Source organism: Pecten maximus, chromosome 7 (assembly GCF_902652985.1).
Source record: "Pecten maximus chromosome 7, xPecMax1.1, whole genome shotgun sequence".
NCBI lineage: Eukaryota > Metazoa > Mollusca > Bivalvia > Pectinida > Pectinidae > Pecten > Pecten maximus.
The window spans coordinates 728688-753250 of NC_047021.1; the positions used below are offsets into that span (position 1 = coordinate 728688).

General features: G+C 40.5%; 1 protein-coding gene across 1 annotated transcript in view; it reads left to right on the forward strand.

The window, feature by feature from the left end:
- Positions 1–24563, forward strand: part of LOC117330999 (reelin-like) — a 145270-nt gene that overhangs the window by 82283 nt on the left and 38424 nt on the right. The window contains exons 31-40 of the mRNA XM_033889591.1: positions 1271–1459; positions 1744–2026; positions 5519–5659; positions 7629–7806; positions 10812–11011; positions 12772–12848; positions 16113–16272; positions 16547–16667; positions 17473–17693; positions 22732–23000. Of these exons, the coding sequence (XP_033745482.1) occupies positions 1271–1459; positions 1744–2026; positions 5519–5659; positions 7629–7806; positions 10812–11011; positions 12772–12848; positions 16113–16272; positions 16547–16667; positions 17473–17693; positions 22732–23000 (1839 nt within the window). The remainder of the gene's footprint in view (positions 1–1270; positions 1460–1743; positions 2027–5518; positions 5660–7628; positions 7807–10811; positions 11012–12771; positions 12849–16112; positions 16273–16546; positions 16668–17472; positions 17694–22731; positions 23001–24563) is intronic.

The following is a 24563-nucleotide window of genomic DNA, read 5'->3' on the forward strand; positions in this document are numbered from 1 at the left end:
AAAGATATGGGCTATGGAGGTACAGTGTAGAGATATGGGCTATGGAGGTACAGTGTAAGAGATATGGGCTATGGAGGTACAGTGTAAGAGATATGGGCTATGGAGGTACAGTGTAAGAGATATGGGCTATGGAGGTACAGTGTAAGAGAGATGTGCTATGGAGGTACAGTGTAAGATATGGGCTATGGAGGTACAGTGTAAGAGATATGTGCTATGGAGGTACAGTGTAAGAGATATGGGACTATGGAGGTACAGTGTAAGAGATGGGCTATGGAGGTACAGTGTAAGGTATGGCTATGGAGGTACAGTGTAAGAGATATGGGCTATGGAGGTACAGTGTAAGAGATATGGGCTATGGAGGTACAGTGTAAGAGATGGGCTATGGAGGTACAGTGTAAGAGATATGGGCTATGGAGGTACAGTGTAAGAGATATGGGCTATGGAGGTACAGTGTAAGAGAGATGGGCTATGGAGGTACAGTGTAAGAGATATGGGCTATGGAGGTACAGTGTAAGAGATGGGCTATGGAGGTACAGTGTAAGAGATATGGGCTATGGAGGTACAGTGTAAGAGATATGGGCTATGGAGGTACAGTGTAAGAGATATGGGCTATGTAGATACAGTGTAAGAGATATGGGCTATGGAGGTACAGTGTAAGAGATATGGGCCTATGGAGTACATGTAAAAGATGTGCTATGGAGGTACAGTGTAAGATATGGGCTATGGAGGTACAGTGTAAGAGATGAGGCCTATGGAAGGTACAGTGGTAAGAGATATGGGCTATGGAGGTAGCAGTGTAAGAGATATGGGCTATGGAGGTACAGTGTAAGAGATATGGGGCTATGGAGGTACAGTGTAAGAGATGGGCCTATGGAGTGTACATGTAAAGAGATGGGCTATGGAGGTACAGTGTAAGAGATGGGCTATGGAGGTACAGTGTAAGAGATATGGGCTATAGAGGTACAGTGTAAGAGAGATGTGCTATGGAGGTACAGTGTAAGAGATGGGCTATGGAGGTACAGTGTAAGATATGGGCTATGGAGATACAGTGTAAGAGATATGGGCTATGGAGGTACAGTGTAAGATACCTCCAAGGATTTATTAATCCTTAGTTGTTTGGCTTCCCAGTAAACCTTTCTTTGTAATGTACAGAAGGGCTGTCAAATTGCCTTGAATTGTTAATTACATTATACAAATGTCTTGTTGTTAGGTGCTAACATTTTATTTCTTGGATTGAAATAAAACTGACCAAGCTGAATATCATTGGCAGGTTTACCTCGTGCAGAATGGGGCCTGGATAGTGTCATTGTGGGTGTGAATGAGACCAATTCTGATGGTTTCCATGATGACTTCCACTCCATGACCCCTGACCCCCAGAAATGGATGCTGACAGAAAGTGCTATCCCTAGGATAACATGTTACTCTCAGGGAAATGCCCTGGAATTCAGTCGGGATAAAGGTAAAAACAGGCGTATTCAACAGGTTTCAAACCCCAGTCGATGCAATTATTTATTCACTTTAATATTATTGATATCTTAAGCATACACAACATTTTGTAGTGTTTCTGCTTGGTGACAACTTTGTGTCTTTATGTTTAATGAAACAATAAAGGAAATAAATTTTCTGTAAGCAGTAAAATGCTTAAACAGAATTTGGAATTAAGATTGCTTTATTTTCATGATGGAGTACAAGATTTACCCACAATAAAATCTTATCTGTCTGTACTTTATGTTGTTTCCATAGGACTGAGGTTTGCCGTTACTCATGATTTTCGTGTGACTCCGTCCATGTTTCTACAGTTTGACATTGCTATGGCGTGTGACTCTCTCTATGGGACAATCTATGGCACTCTGTACAGTGTGGAACTCGAGTACTCCGTGGACATGGGTCAGACCTGGCGACCTGTCGTGGAGGAGTGTACTCCCCCTAACTTTGAGTGTTCAGGTTACCACTTGTCCAGCAAGTATGTTTCTGACCAGCATCGTAACTGGACGAGAGTATCAGTATATCTACCACCGGCCGCTGTGTAAGTCTTGTTTATATCTACCACCAGGTGGTGTGTAAGTCTTGTTTGTATCTACCACCAGGTGGTGTGTAAGTCTTGTTTATATCTATCACCAGGTGGTGTGTAAGTCTTGTTTGTATCTACCACCAGGTGGTGTGTAAGTCTTGTTTGTATCTACCACCAGGTGGTGTGTAAGTCTTGTTTGTATCTACCACCAGGTGGTGTGTAAGTCTTGTTTGTATCTACCACCAGGTGGTGTGTAAGTCTTGTTTGTATCTACCTCCAGGTGGTGTGTAAGTCTTGTTTGTATCTACCACCAGGTGGTGTGTAAGTCTTGTTTATATCTACCACCAGGTGGTGTGTAAGTCTTGTTTGTATCTACCACCAGGTGGTGTGTAAGTCATGTTTGTATCTACCACCAGGTGGTGTGTAAGTCTTGTTTGTATCTACCACCAGGTGGTGTATAAGTCTTGTTTGTATCTACCACCAGGTGGTGTGTAAGTCTTGTTTGTATCTACCTCCAGGTGGTGTGTAATTCTTGTTTGTATCTACCACCAGGTTGTGTGTAAGTCTTGTTTATATCTACCACCAGGTGGGGTGTAAGACTTGTTTGTATATACCACCAGGTGGTGTGTAAGTCTTGTTTGTATCTACCACCAGGTGGTGTGTAAGTCTTGTTTATATCTACCACCAGGCGATGTGTAAGTTTTGTTTGTATCTACCACCAGGTGGTGTGTAAGTCTTGTTAGGTCATCTGACCCGAAGGGTCAGGATGACCTATAGCCATCATGTTTCGTCCGTCGTCGTCCGCCGTCCGCCGTCCGCCGTCCGCCGTGCGCCGTGCGCCGTGCGCCGTCCGCCGTCTGCCGTCCGTAAACTTTTCACATTTCAATCTTCTTCTCAAGTTCCACCAGTGGGATTAAGCTGAAACTTGCCAGGAATGATCCTGAGATGGTCCTGACCAAGTGTTGTTATTTTTCGGGTCGGTCCGAAATCCAAGATGGCCGCCATAGCCGCCATTTTGAAAACACATTTTAAACTTCTTCTCAAGTTCCACCAGTGCTGTTGGGCTGAAACTTGCCAGAAATGATCCTGAGATGATCCCGACCAAGTGTTGTTATTTTTCAGGTCAGTCCAATTTCCAAGATGGCCGCCATAGCCGCCATCTTGAAAAACACATTTTAAACTTCTTCTCCAGTTCCACCAGTGCTATAAAGCTGAAACTTGCCAGGAATGATCCTGAGATGGTCCTGACCAAGTGTTGTTATTTTTCGGGTCGGTCCGAAATCCAAGATGGCCACCATAGCCGCCATTTTGAAAACACATTTTAAACTTCTTCTCAAGTTCCAACAGTGCTGTTGGGCTGAAACTTGCCTGAAATGATCCTGATATGATCCTGACCAAGTGTTGTTATTTTTCGGGTCGGTCCGAAATCCAAGATGGCCGCCATAGCCGCCATCTTGAAAAACACATTTTAAACTTCTTCTCAAGTTCCACCAGTGCTATTGAGCTGAAACTTGCTGAAATGATCCTGATATGATCCCGACCAAGTGTTGTTATTTTTCGGGTCAGTCCTAAATCCAAGATGGCCGCCATAGCCGCCATCTTGAAAAACACGTTTTAAACTTCTTCTCAAGTTCAACCAGTGCTGTTGGGCTGAAACTTGCCAGAAATGATCCTGAGATGATCCCGACAAAATGTTGTTATTTTTTGGGTCGGTCCGAATTCCAAGATGGCCGCCATAGCCACCATCATGAAAAACACATTTTAAACTTCTATTCAAGTTCCACCAGTGCTATTTAGCTGAAACTTACCTGAAATGATCCTGATATGATCCCGACCAAGTGTTGTTATTTTTCGGGTTGGTCCGAAATCCAAGATGGCCGCCATAGCCGCCATCTTGAAAAACACGTTTTAAACTTCTTCTCAAGTTCAACCAGTGCTGTTGGGCTGAAACTTGCCAGAAATGATCCTGAGATGATCCCGACAAAGTGTTGTTTTTTTTCAGGTCGGTCCGAATTCCAAGATGGCCGCCATAGCCGCCATCTTGAAAAACACATTTTAAACTTCTTCTCAAGTTCCACCAGTGCTATTGAGCTGAAACTTGCCTGAAATGATCCTGATATGATCCCGACCAAGTGTTGTTATTTTTTGGGTCGGTCCGAAATCCAAGATGGCCGCCATAGCCGCCATCTTGAAAAACACATTTTAAACTTCTTCTCCAGTTCCATTGGTGCCATTGAGCTGGAAATGGGTGAGGATGTCAAGGAAGGCGAGCCAACATAGTGTTGTTATTTTTTTGGCTTCGTAAAAACTATGACATTGCAGCAATATGGCGGCCATTTTGTAACATGATTGCGCAATCATGGTTTTCCTGGACAATGCCTATTTCAAACTTCTTCTCAAATTCCACCGGTGGGATTCAGCTCTAACTTACCTGAAATTATCCTTAGATGGTCCAGACCAAGTGTTGTTATTTATTGGGTCGGTCAGAAATCCAAGATGGCCACCATGGCCAACAGTGCTACTATATACATGCTACAGAGAATGCATACTACAATAATATAAGGGTTTTAATTTAGAGTCAGATGACCGTTAAGGCCCCTGGGCCTCTTGTTTGTATCTACCACCAGGTGGTGTGTAAGTCTTGTTTGTATCTACCACCAGGTGGTGTGTAAGTCTTGTTTGTATCTACCACCAGGTGGTGTGTAAGTCTTGTTTGTATCTACCACCAGGTGGTGTGTAAGTCTTGTTTGTATCTACCTCCAGGTGGTGTGTAATTCTTGTTTGTATCTACCACCAGGTTGTGTGTAAGTCTTGTTTATATCTACCACCAGGTGGGGTGTAAGACTTGTTTGTATCTACCACCAGGTGGTGTGTAAGTCTTGTTTGTATCTACCACCAGGTGGTGTGTAAGTCTTGTTTATATCTACCACCAGGTGGTGTGTAAGTCTTGTTTGTATCTACCACCAGGTGGTGTGTAAGTCTTGTTTGTATCTACCACCAGGTGGTGTGTAAGTCTTGTTTGTATCTACCACCAGGTGGTGTGTAAGTCTTGTTTGTATCTACCACCAGGTGGTGTGTAAGTCTTGTTTGTATCTACCACCAGGTGGTGTGTAAGTCTTGTTTATATCTACCACCAGGTGGTGTGTAAGTCTTGTTTATTGTATGTGATTTATGTATGACATGACTGTAGACCAGTCACTGGATTGTCACATAATAAGGTCAACTTCTGTCCTACTGTCTGTAGGTTTAAATGTTTAGTGTTGATTTAGTACCAGTATGTACATCAGTCTAGGTTTAAATGTTTAGTGTTGATTTAGTACCAGTATGTACATCTGACTAGGTTTAAATGTTTAGTGTTGATTTAGTACCAGTATGTACATCTGTCTGTAGGTTTAAATGTTTAGTGTTGTTTTTGTACCAGTATGTACATCTGTCTGTAGGTTTAAATGTTTAGTGTTGATTTTGTACCAGTATCAGTTTCACATCCAGTATTGTGTATGGTTGTAGGTCCCCAGCTACAAGATTCCGATGGATGCAGCATACATCATCCCAACGTGGAAACGTATGGGCCCTGGATAACGTGTACCTCGGAGATGGTTGTCCGTGGCTGTGTTCTGGTCAGGGCTACTGCAGGAACAAAACTTGTGTGTCAGTATTTTGGTTTGAAGAACAAAGATTTAAAAAAATGTTTTTTATTAAGATTTTAGTGAATATCAGGAAAACATTCAATATTCCTTGTTACCCCCTGGAGTTGAAAATAGATCAAATATTGAAAAAAGAATCTAGATATTGTAACTTTTAGCCCATCATCATTCAAATCATGGTCTGTGGTCTCTGGTCCGGCCGTCCGTCCATCCGTCCCTCCATAACAAATCTTGTTATCATTATTAGCTCACCTGTCCGAAGGGCAAGTGAGCTTATGCCGTGGTCCGTCGTCTGGCCGTCTGTCCGGCGTCAACTTTTCCATTCAAGCAACTTCTTCTCAATAACCAAAAGGCCCAGAGACCTAATATTGGGCCTGTAGCATGCTGGGGTGAAGGGCTACCAAGTTTGTTCAAATGAATAAAGTTGACCTTCATTCAAGGTCACAGGGGTCAAAAAGGCTAAAATCTTTAAACGACTTCTTCTCAATAACCAAGAGTCCCAGGGAGTTGATATTGGGTCTGTAGCATGCTGGGGTGAAGGGCTACCAAGGTTGTTCAAATGAATAAAGTTGACCTGCATTCAAGGTCACAGGGGTCAAAAAGGCTAAAATCTTTAAACGACTTCTTCTCAATAACCAAGAGTCCCAAGGAGTTGATATTGGGTCTGTAGCATGCTGGGGTGAAGGGCTACCAAGGTTGTTCAAATGAATGACCTTGACCTTCATTCAAGGTCACAGGAGTCAAAAAGGCTAAAATCTTTAAACGACTTCTTCTCAATAACCAAGAGTCCCAGAGACCTAATATTTGGCCTGTAGCATGCTGGGGTGAAGGGCTCTCATGTTTGTTCAAATGAATGACCTTGACCTTCATTGAAGGTCACAGGAGTCAAAAAGGCTAAAATCTTTAAACGACTTCTTCTCAATAACCAAGAGTCCCAGGGAGTTGATATTGGGTCTGTAGCATGCTGGGGTGAAGGGCTACCAAGTTTGTTCAAATGAATTACCTTGACCTTCATTCAAGGTCACAGGAGTCAAAAAGGCTAAAATCTTTAAACGACTTCTTCTCAATAACCAAGAGTCCCAGGGAGTTGATATTGGGTCTGTAGCATGCTGGGGTGAAGGGCTCTCAAGTTTGTTCAAATGAATGACCTTGACCTTCATTCAAGGTGACAGGAGTCAAAAAGGCTAAAATCTTTAAACGACCTCTTCTCAATAACCAAGAGTCCCAGAGACCTAATTTTTGGCCTGTAGCATGCTGGGGTAAAGGGCTCTCAAGTTTGTTCAAATGAATGACCTTGCCCTTCATTCAAGGTCACAGGAGTCAAAAAGGCTAAAATCTTTAAACGACTTCCTCTCAATAACCAAGCGTCCAAGGGAGTTGATATTAGGTCTGTAGCATGCTGGGGTGAAGTGCTACCAACTTTGTTCAAATGAATGACCTTGATCTTTATTCAAGGTCAAAGGGGTCAAAAAGGCTGAAATATATAAACGACTTCTTCTCAATAACCAAGAGTCACATGGAGTTGGTATTGGGTCTTTAGCATGCTGGGGTGAAGGGCTACCAAGTTTGTTCAAATGAATGACCCGGACTCACATTCAAGGTCACGTCGATCAAGTATGCTTAAATCTTTAAATGACTTTTAGTGAATAGCTTAAGTGCTGAGAGACATTATATTGGTCCTGTAGCATGCTTTCAAATAACTGCAGGATCCATATATGAAAAGATCACTGCATTGAAGGTGAGCGATTCGGGCCCATTGGGCCCTTGTTTCTCAGTACTGAAGGGATCTTTCTCAAATTTCATATGTAGGTTCCCCTTAGTCCCTAGCTATGCATATTGCATTTTGGGACCAATCTGAAAACAACATTGCCAACAGGTAGCCATCTTGGATTTTGACAATTAAAGTTTGTTATGTTGTCCTGAGGGATCTCTTGTTATCTTTATTTGTAACAGTGTAAATGCTTATTTTACAGATGTGACCCAGGATTTTCTGGCCCTTATTGCGTACCAAGCAAGCCCCTACCCATGATGCTGAGGGATGACTTCAACAGTCGTGACGTGAACTCTGACAACTGGAGAGAGATATATGGAGGAGAAAACTCTGACATTTGTGGAAAACTTGTCAGTGGACGTTCACTCACGTTTAATAAGGTAGGCTGTCTTACATGCACATTAAGTCATGTCCAGATTTACATGTGTATCAAGTTTTATAAACTTGTGAATGGACAGTCACTCACCGCCTTACCACACAGTTTTTGACAGGCCTTGCTTGCTACAGAGAATTTTTAGCTCACCTAGTCCTAAGGATATCATAGTGTCCGGCATCCATCCGTCTGTCAACCATTGACTTCTTCTTCATAACCACTGATGAGAATTGAACAAAATTTGACTGGTAGCATCATTATGGGGTGGGGACTAGAAATTGTACAAATGGTGGGGCAAACCACCCTGGGGGCTGAGGGATGGGGCTAAAAATGGTCAATTTGGCTTAATTGATATAAACAACTTTTTCTCTGGAACTAAGCAATGGTACAAATGCTGAGGTTGATCCCCAAGTGGCCAATCATCATAATTATCCCCAGCTCAATGAAGTTGCCGGGGATATACAAATGGGTTCCGACCATCCGGATTCGCTTTCCACATGATACCTTTTGAAGAAATGATCGGGTTTTGATTAAACTTGCTTGATAGACTTATTACCTAAACTCCTCGCTTAAGTTAGATAATCGGCATATGTCACACATATTTAATGAGGCTGCTGTGATCTGATTGGCTGATAGCTTTCAGCAAGAAATCTTTTGAAGGAATGATCAGATTTTGATGAAACTTGGTAGACTTGTTACTAATTATGTTGATTACTGTCACAGTGACTTGATGACTGAACACAAATAAATGTAATGATTCTAAATGCTTTGTCATTTGTTTCATATTTTTATGCATGTTACCCGCTTTATTTTCATGTAATACAATATTTGCATGGGCTGAGGATCTTGTCAACTATGTCCTTGTTAAAACTTACCATACTGACAAATCTGGACATGTAATTAGAACTTACTATACTGACAAATCAGGACATGTAATTAACACTTACTATACTGACAAATCAGGACCTGTAATTAACACTTACTATACTGATGAATCTGGACATGTAATTAAAACTTACTATACTGACAAATCAGGACCTGTAATTAACACTTACTATACTGACAAATCAGGACCTGTAATTAAAACTTACCACACTGACAAATCAGGACATGTAATTAAAACTTACTATACTGACAAATCAGGACATGTAATTAAAACTTACTATACTGACAAATCAGGACATGTAATTAAAACTTACTATACTGATGAATCTGGACATGTAATTAACACTTACTATACTGACAAATCAGGACATGTAATTAACACTTACTATACTGATGAATCTGGACATGTAATTAACACTTACTATACTGATGAATCAGGACATGTAATTAAAATTTACTATACTGACAAATCAGGACATGTAATTAACACTTACTATACTGACAAATCAGGACATGTAATTAAAACTTACTATACTGATGAATCTGGACATGTAATTAACACTTACTATACTGACAAATCTGGACATGTAATTAACACTTACTATACTGACAAATCAGGACATGTAATTAGAACTTACCATACTGACAAATCAGGACATGTAATTAACACTTACTATACTGACAAATCTGGACATGTAATTAACACTTACTATACTGACAAATCAGGACATGTAATTAAAACTTACCATACTGGCAAATCAGGACATGTAATTAACACTTACTATACTGACAAATCAGGACATGTAATTAACACTTACTATATTGACAAATCAGGACATGTAATTAAAACTTACTATACTGATGAATCTGGACATGTAATTAACACTTACTATACTGACAAATCAGGACATGTAATTAAAACTTACTATACTGACAAATCAGGACATGTAATTAAAACTTACTATACTGACAAATCTGGACATGTAATTAACACTTACTATACTGACAAATCAGGACATGTAATTAAAACTTACTATACTGACAAATCTGGACATGTATTTAAAACTTACTATACTGATGAATCTGGACATGTAATTAAAACTTACCATACTGACAAAAATGGACATGTATTTAAAACTTACTATACTGACAAATCTGGACATGTAATTAACACTTACCATACTGACAAATCAGGACATGTAATTAAAACTTACTAAAATGACAAATCTGGACATGTAATTAACACTTACTATACTGATGAATCTGGACATGTAATTAAAACTTACTATACTGACAAATCTGGACATGTAATTAACACTTACTATACTGACAAATCAGGACATGTAATTAAAACTTACTATACTGACAAATCTGGACATGTAATTAACACTTACTATACTGATGAATCTGGACATGTAATTAACACTTACTATACTGATGAATCTGGACATGTAATTAAAACTTACTATACTGACAAATCAGGACATGTAATTAAAACTTACTATACTGACAAATCTGGACATGTAATTAACACTTACTATACTGATGAATCAGGACATGTAATTAACACTTACTATACTGATGAATCTGGACATGTAATTAACACTTACCATACTGACAAAAATGGACATGTAATTAAAACTTACTATACTGACAAATCTGGACATGTAATTAACACTTACTATACTGATGAATCAGGACATGTAATTAACACTTACTATACTGACAAATCAGGACATGTAATTAAAACTTACTATACTGACAAATCTGGACATGTAATTAACACTTACTATACTGACAAATCTGGACATGTAATTAAAACTGACAAGGTCATGATGATTAGCCAGGAGCATGCTGGGTTAAGGCTACCAAGTTTGAATGAACTTTACTCAATTTTCATTGTCACAGGGATGATATGTGTTAAATCTTAGTTTGAAAACAAAACATCACCTATATATCCGATCTCAGGTGACTGATAAGGCCATTGGCCTCATGTTAATTTTAACACTTGTGTAAACAGATTGGGTTTTAGATCATTATTAATTATACAAGTAATGGTACATCACATATTCTAATTGTTTTCTACAGCCTATTGTATTTTACTGTACAATTGTTGGTATTCCACAGGGAAACTTGAGGATGGTGGTGAGTCGTGATATAGACACCAGTATGTTGGATACAATGGAGTTCTTCTTCAAGTTTGGCTGTAATGGAGAGGTTCTGGATTGGCCGAGGTCGGAGAGTGTCCTTCTACAGTACAGTATCAATGGAGGTATCACATGGAACCTTCTCAAAGAAATCCACTACCACAGTCACGAAGGAGCCAGGTACGTCTTACTCTACAAACAAGTAGGTACACAGAAATCCACTACCACAGTCACGAAGGAGCCAGGTACGTCTTACTCTACAAACAAGTAGGTACACAGAAATCCACTACCACAGTCACGAAGGAGCCAGGTACGTCTTACTCTACAAACAAGTAGGTACACAGAAATCCACTACCACAGTCACGAAGGAGCCAGGTACGTCTTACTCTACAAACAAGTAGGTACACAGAAATCCACTACCACAGTCACGAAGGAGCCAGGTACGTCTTACTCTAGAAACAAGTAGGTACACAGAAATCCACTACCACAGTCACGAAGGAGCCAGGTACGTCTTACTCTAGAAACAAGTAGGTACACAGAAATCCACTACCACAGTCACGAAGGAGCCAGGTACGTCTTACTCTAGAAACAAGTAGGTACACAGAAATCCACTACCACAGTCACGAAGGAGCCAGGTACGTCTTACTCTACAAACAAGTAGGTACACAGAAATCCACTACCACAGTCACGAAGGAGCCAGGTACGTCTTACTCTAGAAACAAGTAGGTACACAGAATCTCCATGGCAATAGGTATTTACACATGATCGCCATGGAAACAGATATATGGCCATGTCAATACAGCAATAAACTAGTACAAGTGGTCACCATGGCAACATATACAACACCTTGGTATCACAAGTGGGCATCACACATTGGCAGCACACCTTGACATCCTGGCATTAGATATCGACATCACACCTTAACATCATACCTTGGCATATCACATGTGGGCATCAAACCTTGACATCATACCTAGGCATCAAACCTTAACATCGTACTTTAGTACCACCTTGTCATCACACCTTGACATCAAACCTTGACATCATACCTTGGCATCATACCTTGACATCACACCTTTACATCACACCTTGACATCAAACCTTGACATCAAATTTTGACATCAAACCTTGACATCACACCTTGACATCAAACCTTGACATCACACCTTTACATCAAACCTTTACATCAAACCTTGACATCAAACCTTGACATATCACATGTGGGCATCAAACCTTGACATTAAACCTTGACATCATACCTAGGCATCAAACCTTAACATCGTACTTTAGCATCACCTTGTCATCACACCTTGACATCACACCTTGACATCAAACCTTGACATCAAACCTTTACATCACACCTTGACATCAAACCTTGACATCAAATTTTGACATCAAACCTTGACATCACACCTTGACATCAAACCTTGACATCACACCTTAACATCATACCTTGGCATCATACCTTGACATCAAATTTTGACATCAAACCTTGACATCAAACCTTGACATCCAAGCATCACATGTGATCATTACACCTTAACATTAAACCTTGACATCAAACCTTGACATCAAACCTTGACATCACACCTTGACATCAAACCTTGACATCCAAGCATCACATGTGATCATTACACCTTAACATCAAACCTTGACATCAAACCTTGACATCACACCTTGACATCACACCTTGACATCCAGGCATCGAATACGATTTATGATAAAAAAAATAATCACAGTGAATATTCATGGGTGAAGGGGGCTATAAAAAGTATTATAAAGCAATGTTCTGTCCCATCCTAACCCATGTTTTCATGATTGCTAAAATATTGAGGTTAGTGATACAGGCCTTCTGGGCCTCATGTTTGTCTGAATATTTAGCAGATTTTTAGCTGTTGATTATAGTGTATCACAGATAATGTGTTGTTTTGCCATTGTAGATACTTCGGCCTTGACCTTCCTTTCAAGGCCAGAAATAATGCTACTCGCATCAGATTCTGGCAGCCGAAAAATGGAGGTAAGAAAGTTTGTTATCCTCACTTTATTACGTTTGAGGAGCTTTTAAACTGTTATAAAAGCTCTTGTGTGTATAACAGGGGAAAATGAGACTTTTTATACCCTCACAATGAAGTTGGGGGGGGGGGGGGGGGGGGGAGTATACTGGAATCGGCGTGTTTGTCTGTCCATCTGTTGTCCCATAATCTTGTCCTGACAACTCCTACTAAACCAGTGGGCCGATTCCAATAAAACTCCACACAAAAATATAGGATGATGTGTAGATATGCATGCAATTTTTTTTTTCTCAATATTTTGGTTGCTATGGTTACTGGTCACTATAAACAGGTTTTCTGATAACAATTTTGTCCAAACCACTTCTCGTAAACTGGTGGGCAGATTCCAATGAAACTTCACACAAATATAGAAGAACCTGTGTAGATGTGCATGCAATTCCAAAATTTTTGTTGCCATGGTCATTGGTCACTATCAGCAGAGTTTTTGTCAAGAAAACTCCTAAACTTGTGGACTGCTTTTAACAAAACGTTCACCCAAACGTTATGGAACATGGTCAGATATGCATGCAGCTATTTGAAATCCAAAATTTTGGTTACCATGGTAGCCAGTCATGATCAACAGACTTTCCTTGTCCAGACAACTGCTAGACTGGTTATTCAATCCCAATGAAACTTCACACAAATACAAAGGGCCATGTGTTATTGTGCATCCAACTTGTTTCTCAGAATTATGGTCGAGATGATAATAAGTCATTGTAAACAGGTTTTCTGATAAATAACCATATAACCCTTCAATTATTTGTCTGATTTTATATCCATCCAAAATCAATTCTAAATTTGTAAAAATTCAAAATGCTATAAAACTGTACAACAGGGAGGGGAGCGCGTTGGGTACTAGTCAATCAGATGGTCCCTTGTTGTATATATTACATTTGGGGACAGATCGGTAAACAACATGGCTGACAGGTGGCCATCTTGGATTTTGACAATTGAAGTTGGTTATCTCTATTTCTCAGAAAGTACTATAGGGATCTTTCTCAAATTTCATATCTAAGTTTCCCTTGGTCCAAAGTTGTGCATATTGCATTTTGGACCGATCAGAAAACAACATGGCCAACAGACAGCTATCTTGTATTTTGACAATTGAAGTTTACTGCTAGTTCTCAAATTTCATATGTAGGTTTCCCTTGATCCATAGTTATGTGTATTCCTGTATCGGTCCAACCTGACAACAACATGGCCAACATGCAGCCATCTTGGATTTTGACAATTCTTTGACTTTTCTTAAAGTACTAAATGGCCATTATGGGTTTTACCCAAACTTGAATGTAGAGGTTCCCCTTGGTCTCCAGTTGAGCATGAAAGTCTGATTGAAAGAAAGAAACAGATTAACAAACAGTACGGTCATCTTGGATTTTGACAATTGCAGGATCCACCTGCTGTAGAGTGTTGTATAAAGTTATCAAATGTTTTGAAGGAAAAGTGAAAGAAGAGAAAAGGAAAGAAAAGATGTCTTTCATTTGACAATTTGATAAATCCAATAAATTTACCTTGATTTGCTAAAAGCATCAATATTTTACAGGTTAAAGATATTCATGTTGTAGCTGAGATGAGATCAACCTGGGCTGTATAGTTAACCTTTTGATCGGCCAGAGGGTGATGTTTAGGTTATGACAGATCAACCTGGGCTGTATAGTTAACCTTTTGATCGGCCAGAGGGTGATGTTTAGGTTATGACAGATCAACCTGGGCTGTATAGTTAACCTTTTGATCGGCCAGAGGGTGATGTTTAGGTTATGACAGATCAACCTGGGCTGTATAGTTAACCTTTTGATTGGCCAGAGGGTGATGTTTAGGTTATGACAGATCAACCTGGGCTGTATAGTTAACCTTTTGATCGGCCAGAGGGTGCTGTTTAGGTTATGACAGATCAACCTGGGCTGTATAGTTAACCTTTTGATTGGCCAGAGGGTGCTGTTTAGGTTATGACAGATCAACCTGGGCTGTATAGTTAACCTTTTGATCGGCCAGAGGGTGATGTTTAGGTTATGACAATTTGTTTATTCTCGTAAACAGTACAGTGTAGAGAATAAGAATACAGACAAATGGATAACAATGAAACATGGTAAAACAGGATGGACATCAGTATTAATTATTATAATTATATCAATAATAAATTTAGCCAATGAAATAGGTTCATTTTTAGTTAGTAATTGAATAATATATGAAATTTAAATGTATTTGGTCTTTCATAATAATATCTAGACATATATTTCCGTCTACTATTGAGTATAAGTTGCTGATCACAGTTAAATAAATAATGAAATTGGTCGCCTATTTTTCTTAAATTACATAAAGTACATATTCTATGTTTTCGTGGTATATTTAAGAAATAATTAACGATGATTCGTGTATTATTGCAGGATATACAATGAGGACGTGGATATTTTGCAATTGAATTAATAACGAAGGCCACAGGCCTGAGTTATTAATTAAAATTGCAAAATATCCGAGTCCGAGTTGTATATCCTGCAACAATACACGAGTCAAAGTTGATTATTTCTATTCTACCGTGTACTGTTTAGTTCTTAGATCGACCTCTTTCTAATAGAAAAACAGCAAAGAAACCCCGAGAAAACCTTGTAATTTATTTCTTGAGTATTGCATTATTTGTTGATGAAATATACAGGCAATACAGTACTACGATCAAGAGCATCTTTCATATGGCATTGATTTTGAAAATTAAAAAAAAGGATTAAAAAAAAAAGAAAAAAAAAAGGTGGGCCTCCGGAGGATTCGAACTTGCGTCGTGATAAAAATGAATGAAAGACTAACCCATTAGCCCACTCGGCTATAGTAACCTTTATTAAAACGGGTGAATATTAGATATATAAAATTGTTACAGCCGTGACTCCCGACCGTGTATTATTGGCACGAGCGTGTATTATTGGAAAATAATACATGGTTTTAAACCATTCAAAACTGGCGTTGCATAGCAAACATGGTAGAATAGTCCATATACCACTTTGGATTGGTATTTTTGTATTACCTACTCTAAATTTACAGCACGCTTTGGCTAATTTGGGAGGGAGTTCTAGTAAATAATTCTCTAAACAAAGTTCAGTCTTGTAAATTCTATAATTGATTCCTTTCGTGGAAGTAAAAATTTCATTTCTCCAGTTTGCTAAAAAAATTGCCTTAAGTTTATAAAATATTGTACTCTTCAGCAAATTTATACTTGAAAACTCTTGGCTGTTAAATATATCTAGGTGAGATGAGATCAACTTGGGCTGTAGATAACCTATTTATCGGCCGGATGGTGATGAACCCGAGCATGTTGGTAGACAGTTTTGACTCACAGCCTCTTTCTGATGTTTGGCTTTTTGTCAATGATGGAGAGGTTGGTAGTTACTGTCAGCACAAAACCAGGTAAAACATTTTGTTGTTTAAGTTTTAAATCAGATACAATGTACATTTTTACTTATTAATAATATCATATAAACCTTTCAATAGATGTGATATAGAATTTGGTAGTTTACTTAAAATTTATTAACTGGTAAAGAAAGTGTTTAATAATTATAGACAAAATAGGAATATTAGCATATGTTTACTGTTGAATATTCCCAATGTTCAAAACTATATTTCTTATTTATTGATTTTAATTTTGTCTACATCCTAAAGACTGAGTATTCTGTATGTACAGGAGTGACACTATATCTGCGGGACAGTCAGGTTTGGTGTTTAGACGAGGCCCTGATTCTGGTGAACACTACGTAGTAACCAGGGACATGGATGTGGGACCGATGTCTGTCCTACAGTTTGATGTGAGTGTTGTTATGTAGGACCAATGTCTGTCCTACAGTTTGATGTGAGTGTTGTTATGTAGGACCAATGTCTGTCCTACAGTTTGATGTGAGTGTTGTTATGTAGGACCAATGTCTGTCCTACAGTTTGATGTGAGTGTTATGTAGGACCAAAGTCTGTCCTACAGTTTGATGTGAGTGTTGTTATGTAGGACCAATGTCTGTCCTACAGTTTGATGTGAGTGTTGTTATGTAGGACCAATGTCTGTCCTACAGTTTGATGTGAGTGTTGTTATGTAGGACCAAAGTCTGTCCTACAGTTTGATGTGAGTGTTATGTAGGACCAATGTCTGTCCTACAGTTTGATGTGAGTGTTGTTATGTAGGACCAAAGTCTGTCCTACAGTTTGATGTGAGTGTTATGTAGGACCAATGTCTGTCCTACAGTTTGATGTGAGCGTTGTTATGTAGGACCAAAGTCTGTCCTACAGTTTGATGTGAGTGTTGTTATGTAGGACCAATGTCTGTCCTACAGTTTGATGTGAGTGTTGTTATGTAGGACCAATGTCTGTCCTACAGTTTGATATGAGTGATGTAAACTGTCCTGTTATCATTATAATGACAATACTCATACTTTATTTGTGCATTTTCTTGGTTAACAATCTCTTTGAAATAAGTCACCTTGACCCTCAAAGTCACAGGTGTCAAATAATTTAAAGATGTTCAACCATTTTTCTATGATTATGTTTGAATGAATCATGTCTGTAATTAATGATATTATTTTATCAAATCAGAAAATTTACCACAATCACTGATCAACCTTCCAGATAAATGTTGGCTGTGAGTCAGAACCTACAGACAGATACCCTGTCCGACTGGAGTACTCGCCTAATGGAGGAAAAACTTGGCATTTACTGGTGCCCAACTGTGCTGAAGTGTCGTCTGCTCGTTGTTTTGATGTCACACTACACCCGTCTGTCTACTACGGAGGGACTTCCAGCTATTGGCGCCGTGTCCTCATCACTCTTGATTCTCTCCACACATGTGGGTAAGTTGGTACACACATGTGGGTAAGTTGGTACACATATGGGGTAAGTTGGTACACACATGGGGGTAAGTTGGTACACATATGGGGGTAAGTTGGTACACATATGGGGGTAAGTTAGTACACACATGTGGGTAAGTTGGTACACATATGGGGGTAATTAGTTGGTACACACATGGGGGTAAGTTGGTACACATATGGGGGTAAGTTGGTACACACATGTGGGTAAGTTAGTACACACATGGGGGTAAGTTGGTACACATATGGGGGTAAGTTGGTACACATATGGGGGTAAGTTGGTACACACATGGGGGTAATAAGTTGGTACACACATGGGGGTAATTAGTTGGTACACACATGGGGGTAATAAGTTGGTACACACATGGGGGTAATAAGTTGGTACACACATGGGGGTAATTAGTTGGTAAACACATGGGGTAAGTTGGTACACACATGGGGGTAATAACTTGGTACACACATTGGAGTTGTTAGTTGATACACACATGGGGGTAATAAGTTGGTACACACATGGGGGTAAGTTGGTACACACATGGGGGTAATAAGTTGGTACATACATGTGGGTCATAAGTTGGTACACACATGGGGGTAATAAGTTGGTACACACATGGGGGTAAGTTGGTACACACATGGGGGTAATAAGTTGGTACATACATGTGGGTCATAAGTTGGTACACACATGGGGGTAATAAGTTGGTACACACATTGGGGGTAATATATTGGTACACACATGGGGGTAATAAGTTGGTACACACATGGGGGTAATAAATTGGTACACACATGGGGGTAATTAGTTGGTACACACATGGGGTAAGGTGGTACACACATAGGGGTAATAACTTGGTACACACATTGGAGTTGTTAGTTGGTACACACATGGGGTAATAAGTTGGTACACACATGTGGGTAATAAGTTGGTACACACATGGGGGTAATAAGTTGGTACACACATTGGAGTTGTTAGTTGGTACACACATGGGGGTAATAAGTTGGTACACACATGTGGGTAATAAGTTGGTACACACATGTGGGTAATAAGTTGGTACACACATGGGGGTAAGTTGGTACACACATGGGGGTAATAACTTGGTACACACATGGGGGTAATAAGTTGGTACACACATTGGAGTTGTTAGTTGGTACACACATGGGGGTAATAAGTTGGTACACACATGGGGATAATAACTTGGTACACACATTGGAGTTGTTAGTTGGTACACACATGGGGGTAATAAGTTGGTACACACATGGGGGTAAGTTGGTACACACATGGGGGTAATAAGTTGGTACATACATGTGGGTCATAAGTTGGTACACACATGGGGGTAAGTTGGTACACACATGTGGGTAAGTTGATACACACATGGGGGTAATAAGTTGGTACACACATGGGGGTAATAAGTTGGTACATACATGGGGGTAATTAGTTGGTACACACATGGGGGTAATAAGTTGGTACATACATGGGGGTAAGTTGGTACACACATGGGGGTAAGTTAGTACACACATGGGGGTAATTAGTTGGTACACACATGGGGGTAAATATGGGGTAATAAGTTGGTACACACATTGGGATAATAAGTTGGTACACACATGTGGGTAAGTTGGTACACACATTAGGGTAAGTTGGTACACACATGTGGGTAAGTTGGTACACACATGTGGGTAATAAGTTGGTACACACATGGGGGTACGTTGGTACACACATTGGGGGATTAGTTGGTACACACATGGGGGTAATAAGTTGGTACACACATGGGGTACGTTGGTACACACATTGGGGGATTAGTTGGTACACATATGGGGGTAATAAGTTGGTACACACATGGGGGTAATAAGTTGGTACACACATGTGGGTAAGTTGGTACACACATTAGGGTAAGTTGGTACACACATGTGGGTAAGTTGGTACACACATGTGGGTAAGTTGGTACACATATGGGGGTAAGTTAGTACACACATGGGGGTAATAAGTTGGTACACACATGGGGGTAATAAGTTGGTACACACATGGGGGTAATTAGTTGGTACACACATGGGGGTAAGTTGGTACACACATTGGGGTAAGTTGGTACACACATGTGGGTAAGTTGGTACACACATGTGGGTAATAAGTTGGTACACACATGGGGGTACGTTGGTACACACATTGGGGGATTAGTTGGTACACACATGGGGGTAATAAGTTGGTACACACATGGGGTACGTTGGTACACACATTGGGGGATTAGTTGGTACACATATGGGGGTAATAAGTTGGTACACACATGGGGGTAATAAGTTGGTACACACATGTGGGTAAGTTGGTACACACATTAGGGTAAGTTGGTACACACATGTGGGTAAGTTGGTACACACATGTGGGTAAGTTGGTACACATATGGGGGTAAGTTAGTACACACATGGGGGTAATAAGTTGGTACACACATGGGGGTAATAAGTTGGTACACACATGGGGGTAATTAGTTGGTACACACATGGGGGTAAGTTGGTACACACATTGGGGTAATAACTTGGTACACACATTGGAGTTGTTAGTTGATACACACATGGGGGTAATAAGTTGGTACACACATGGGGGTAAGTTGGTACACACATGGGGGTAATAAGTTGGTACATACATGTGGGTCATAAGTTGGTACACACATGGGGGTAATAAGTTGGTACACACATGGGGGTAAGTTGGTACACACATGGGGGTAATAAGTTGGTACATACATGTGGGTCATAAGTTGGTACACACATGGGGGTAATAAGTTGGTACACACATTGGGGGTAATATATTGGTACACACATGGGGGTAATAAGTTGGTACACACATGGGGGTAATAAGTTGGTACACACATGGGGGTAATTAGTTGGTACACACATGGGGTAAGGTGGTACACACATAGGGGTAATAACTTGGTACACACATTGGAGTTGTTAGTTGGTACACACATGGGGGTAATAAGTTGGTACACACATGGGGGTAATAAGTTGGTACACACATTGGAGTTGTTAGTTGGTACACACATGGGGGTAATAAGTTGGTACACACATGTGGGTAATAAGTTGGTACACACATGGGGGTAAGTTGGTACACACATGGGGTAATAACTTGGTACACACATGGGGGTAATAAGTTGGTACACACATTGGAGTTGTTAGTTGGTACACACATGGGGGTAATAAGTTGGTACACACATGGGGGTAATAACTTGGTACACACATTGGAGTTGTTAGTTGGCACACATGGGGGTAATAACTTTGTACACACATTGGAGTTGTTAGTTGGTACACACATGGGGGTAATAAGTTGGTACACACATGTGGGTAAGTTGATACACACATGGGGGTAATAAGTTGGTACACACATGGGGGTAAGTTGGTACACACATGGGGGTAATAAGTTGGTACATACATGTGGGTCATAAGTTGGTACACACATGTGGGTAATAAGTTGGTACACACATGGGGGTAAGTTGATACACACATGGGGGTAATAAGTTGGTACACACATGGGGGTAATAAGTTGGTACATACATGGGGGTAATTAGTTGGTACACACATGGGGGTAATAAGTTGGTACATACATGGGGGTAAGTTGGTACACACATGGGGGTAAGTTAGTACACACATGGGGGTAATTAGTTGGTACACACATGGGGGTAAATATGGGGTAATAAGTTGGTACACACATGGGGATAATAAGTTGGTACACACATGTGGGTAAGTTGGTACACACATTAGGGTAAGTTGGTACACACATGTGGGTAAGTTGGTACACACATGGGGGTACGTTGGTACACACATTGGGGGATTAGTTGGTACACACATGGGGGTAATAAGTTGGTACACACATGGGGGTACGTTGGTACACACATTGGGGGATTAGTTGGTACACATATGGGGGTAATAAGTTGGTACACACATGGGGGTAATAAGTTGGTACACACATGTGGGTAAGTTGGTACACACATTAGGGTAAGTTGGTACACACATGTGGGTAAGTTGGTACACACATGTGGGTAAGTTGGTACACATATGGGGGTAAGTTAGTACACACATGTGGGTAAGTTTTGGTACACATATGTGGGTAAGTTGGTACACACATGTGGGTAAGTTGGTACACATATGTTGGTAAGTTAGTACACATATGTGGGTAAGTTAGTACACATATGTGGGTAAGTTAGTACACACATGTGGGTAAGTTTTGGTACACATATGTGGGTAAGTTGGTACACACATGTGGGTAAGTTGGTACACACATGTGGGTAAGTTGGTACACACATGGGGGTCATTAGTTGGTACACACATGGGGTAATAAGTTGGTACACACATGTGGGTAAGTTGGTACACACATGGGGGTAATTAGTTGGTACACACATGTGGGTAAGTTGGTACACACATGGGGGTAAGTTGGTACACACATGTGGGTAAGTTGGTACACACATGGGGGTAATTAGTTGGTACACACATGTGGGTAAGTTGGTACACACATGGGGGTACGTTAGTACACACATGGGGGTAATTAGTTGGTACATACATGTGGGTAATATATTGGTACACACATGGCGATAATTAGATGGTACACACATTTGAGTAATTTGGTACACATAATTATGTGGGTTAGTTGGTAAGATTGTAACAGTGCTTGAGACATTTTTACACTTACAGTCTAACAATACTGCAATAAGCAATATATACCCAAAAATACACAAAATCACATCAAAGTGTACAAAAAGGGAAACACATTGAATTTTCCATTTTCTTTTAAAAAGCCTGTATGAACGATGAAATATGATTTTGGATATGATATAATTTTATGTTAATGAATAGAATGCTGAACGTCATTATTACATGTGATAATACAAATGATTGTTTTTTGTTTTGCAGGTCTAAATCATATTTGATAATTAAAATCAATAATTCCTAAAAATCAATTATTATATTAAATATGAAAACATTACAGTTTTCTGTCAAGGTGTTTAAAACATATCATTTGAAAAAGTTTTTTTTTTTTTTATTGATCTTAACTAAGGTCTCTAAGATTCCGATGGTACCAGGGATTCATTCCAGACGAAGACTTCGGCCCTGAGTGGGCCATCGACAATGTGTTCATTGGAATGGCCTGTATGGACCATTGTTTAGGACATGGCCAGTGTTCTAACACCATGATGTGTACATGTGATCCTGGTTACCAAGGTGACAGCTGCCATCCAGCCAACCATCTCCCTGATTACCTGCGAGATGATTTTTCCAAAACAGATTTTGTATTTACGCGGAGTGGAGGTGTTAATATACCACATGGTCAGTATGCTAGACTAGGGACCACATGGTCAGTATGCTAGACTAGGGACCACATGGTCAGTATGCTAGACTAGGGACCACATGGTCAGTATGCTAGTCGAGGGACCACATGGTCAGTATGCTAGTCGAGGGACCACATGGTCAGTATGCTAGACTAGGGACCACATGGTCAGTATGCTAGTCGAGGGACCACATGGTCAGTATGCTAGTCGAGGGACCACATGGTCAGTATGCTAGTCGAGGGACCACATGGTCAGTATGCTAGACTAGGGACCACATGGTCAGTATGCTAGTCTAGGGACCACATGGTCAGTATGCTAGACTAGGGACCACATGGTCAGTATGCTAGTCGAGGGTCAACACATGGTCAGTATGCTAGACTAGGGACCACATGGTCAGTATGCTAGTCGAGGGACCACATGGTCAGTATGCTAGTCTATATACCACATGGTCAGTATGCTAGTCGAGGGTCACCACATGGTCAGTATGCTAGACTAGGGACCACATGGTCAGTATGCTAGTCGAGGGACCACATGGTCAGTATGCTAGTCTATATACCACATGGTCAGTATGCTAGACTAGGGACCACATGGTCAGTATGTGGAGGGTCACCACATGGTCAGTATGCTAGACTAGGGACCACATGGTCAGTATGCTAGTGGAGGGTCAACACATGGTCAGTATGCTAGACTAGGGACCACATGGTCAGTATGCTAGTCTATATACCACATGGTCAGTATGCTAGACTAGGGACCACATGGTCAGTATGCTAGACTAGGGACCACATGGTCAGTATGCTAGTGGAGGGTCACCACATGGTCAGTATGCTAGACTAGGGACCACATGGTCAGTATGCTAGTGGAGGGTCAACACATGGTCAGTATGCTAGACTAGGGACCACATGGTCAGTATGCTAGTCTATATACCACATGGTCAGTATGCTAGACTAGGGACCACATGGTCAGTATGCTAGACTAGGGACCACATGGTCAGTATGCTAGTCTAGGGACCACATGGTCAGTATGCTAGACTAGGGACCACATGGTCAGTATGCTAGACTAGGGACCACATGGACAGTATGCTAGACTAGGGACCACATGTGGTCAGTATGCTAGACTAGGGACCACATGGTCAGTATGCTAGTCGATATACCACATGGTCAGTATGCTAGACTAGGGACCACATGGTCAGTATGCTAGTCAATATACCACATGGTCAGTATGCTAGACTAGGGACCACATGGTCAGTATGCTAGTCTAGGGACCACATGGTCAGTATGATAGACTAGGGACCACATGGTCAGTATGCTAGTCTAGGGACTACATGGTCAGTATGCTAGACTAGGGACCACATGGTCAGTATGCTAGTCGATATACCACATGGTCAGTATGCTGGACTAGGGATCACATGGTCAGTATGCTAGTCAATATACCACATGGTCAGTATGCTAGACTAGGGACCACATGGTCAGTATGCTAGTCTAGGGACCACATGGTCAGTATGATAGACTAGGGACCACATGGTCAGTATGCTAGTCTAGGGACTACATGGTCAGTATGCTAG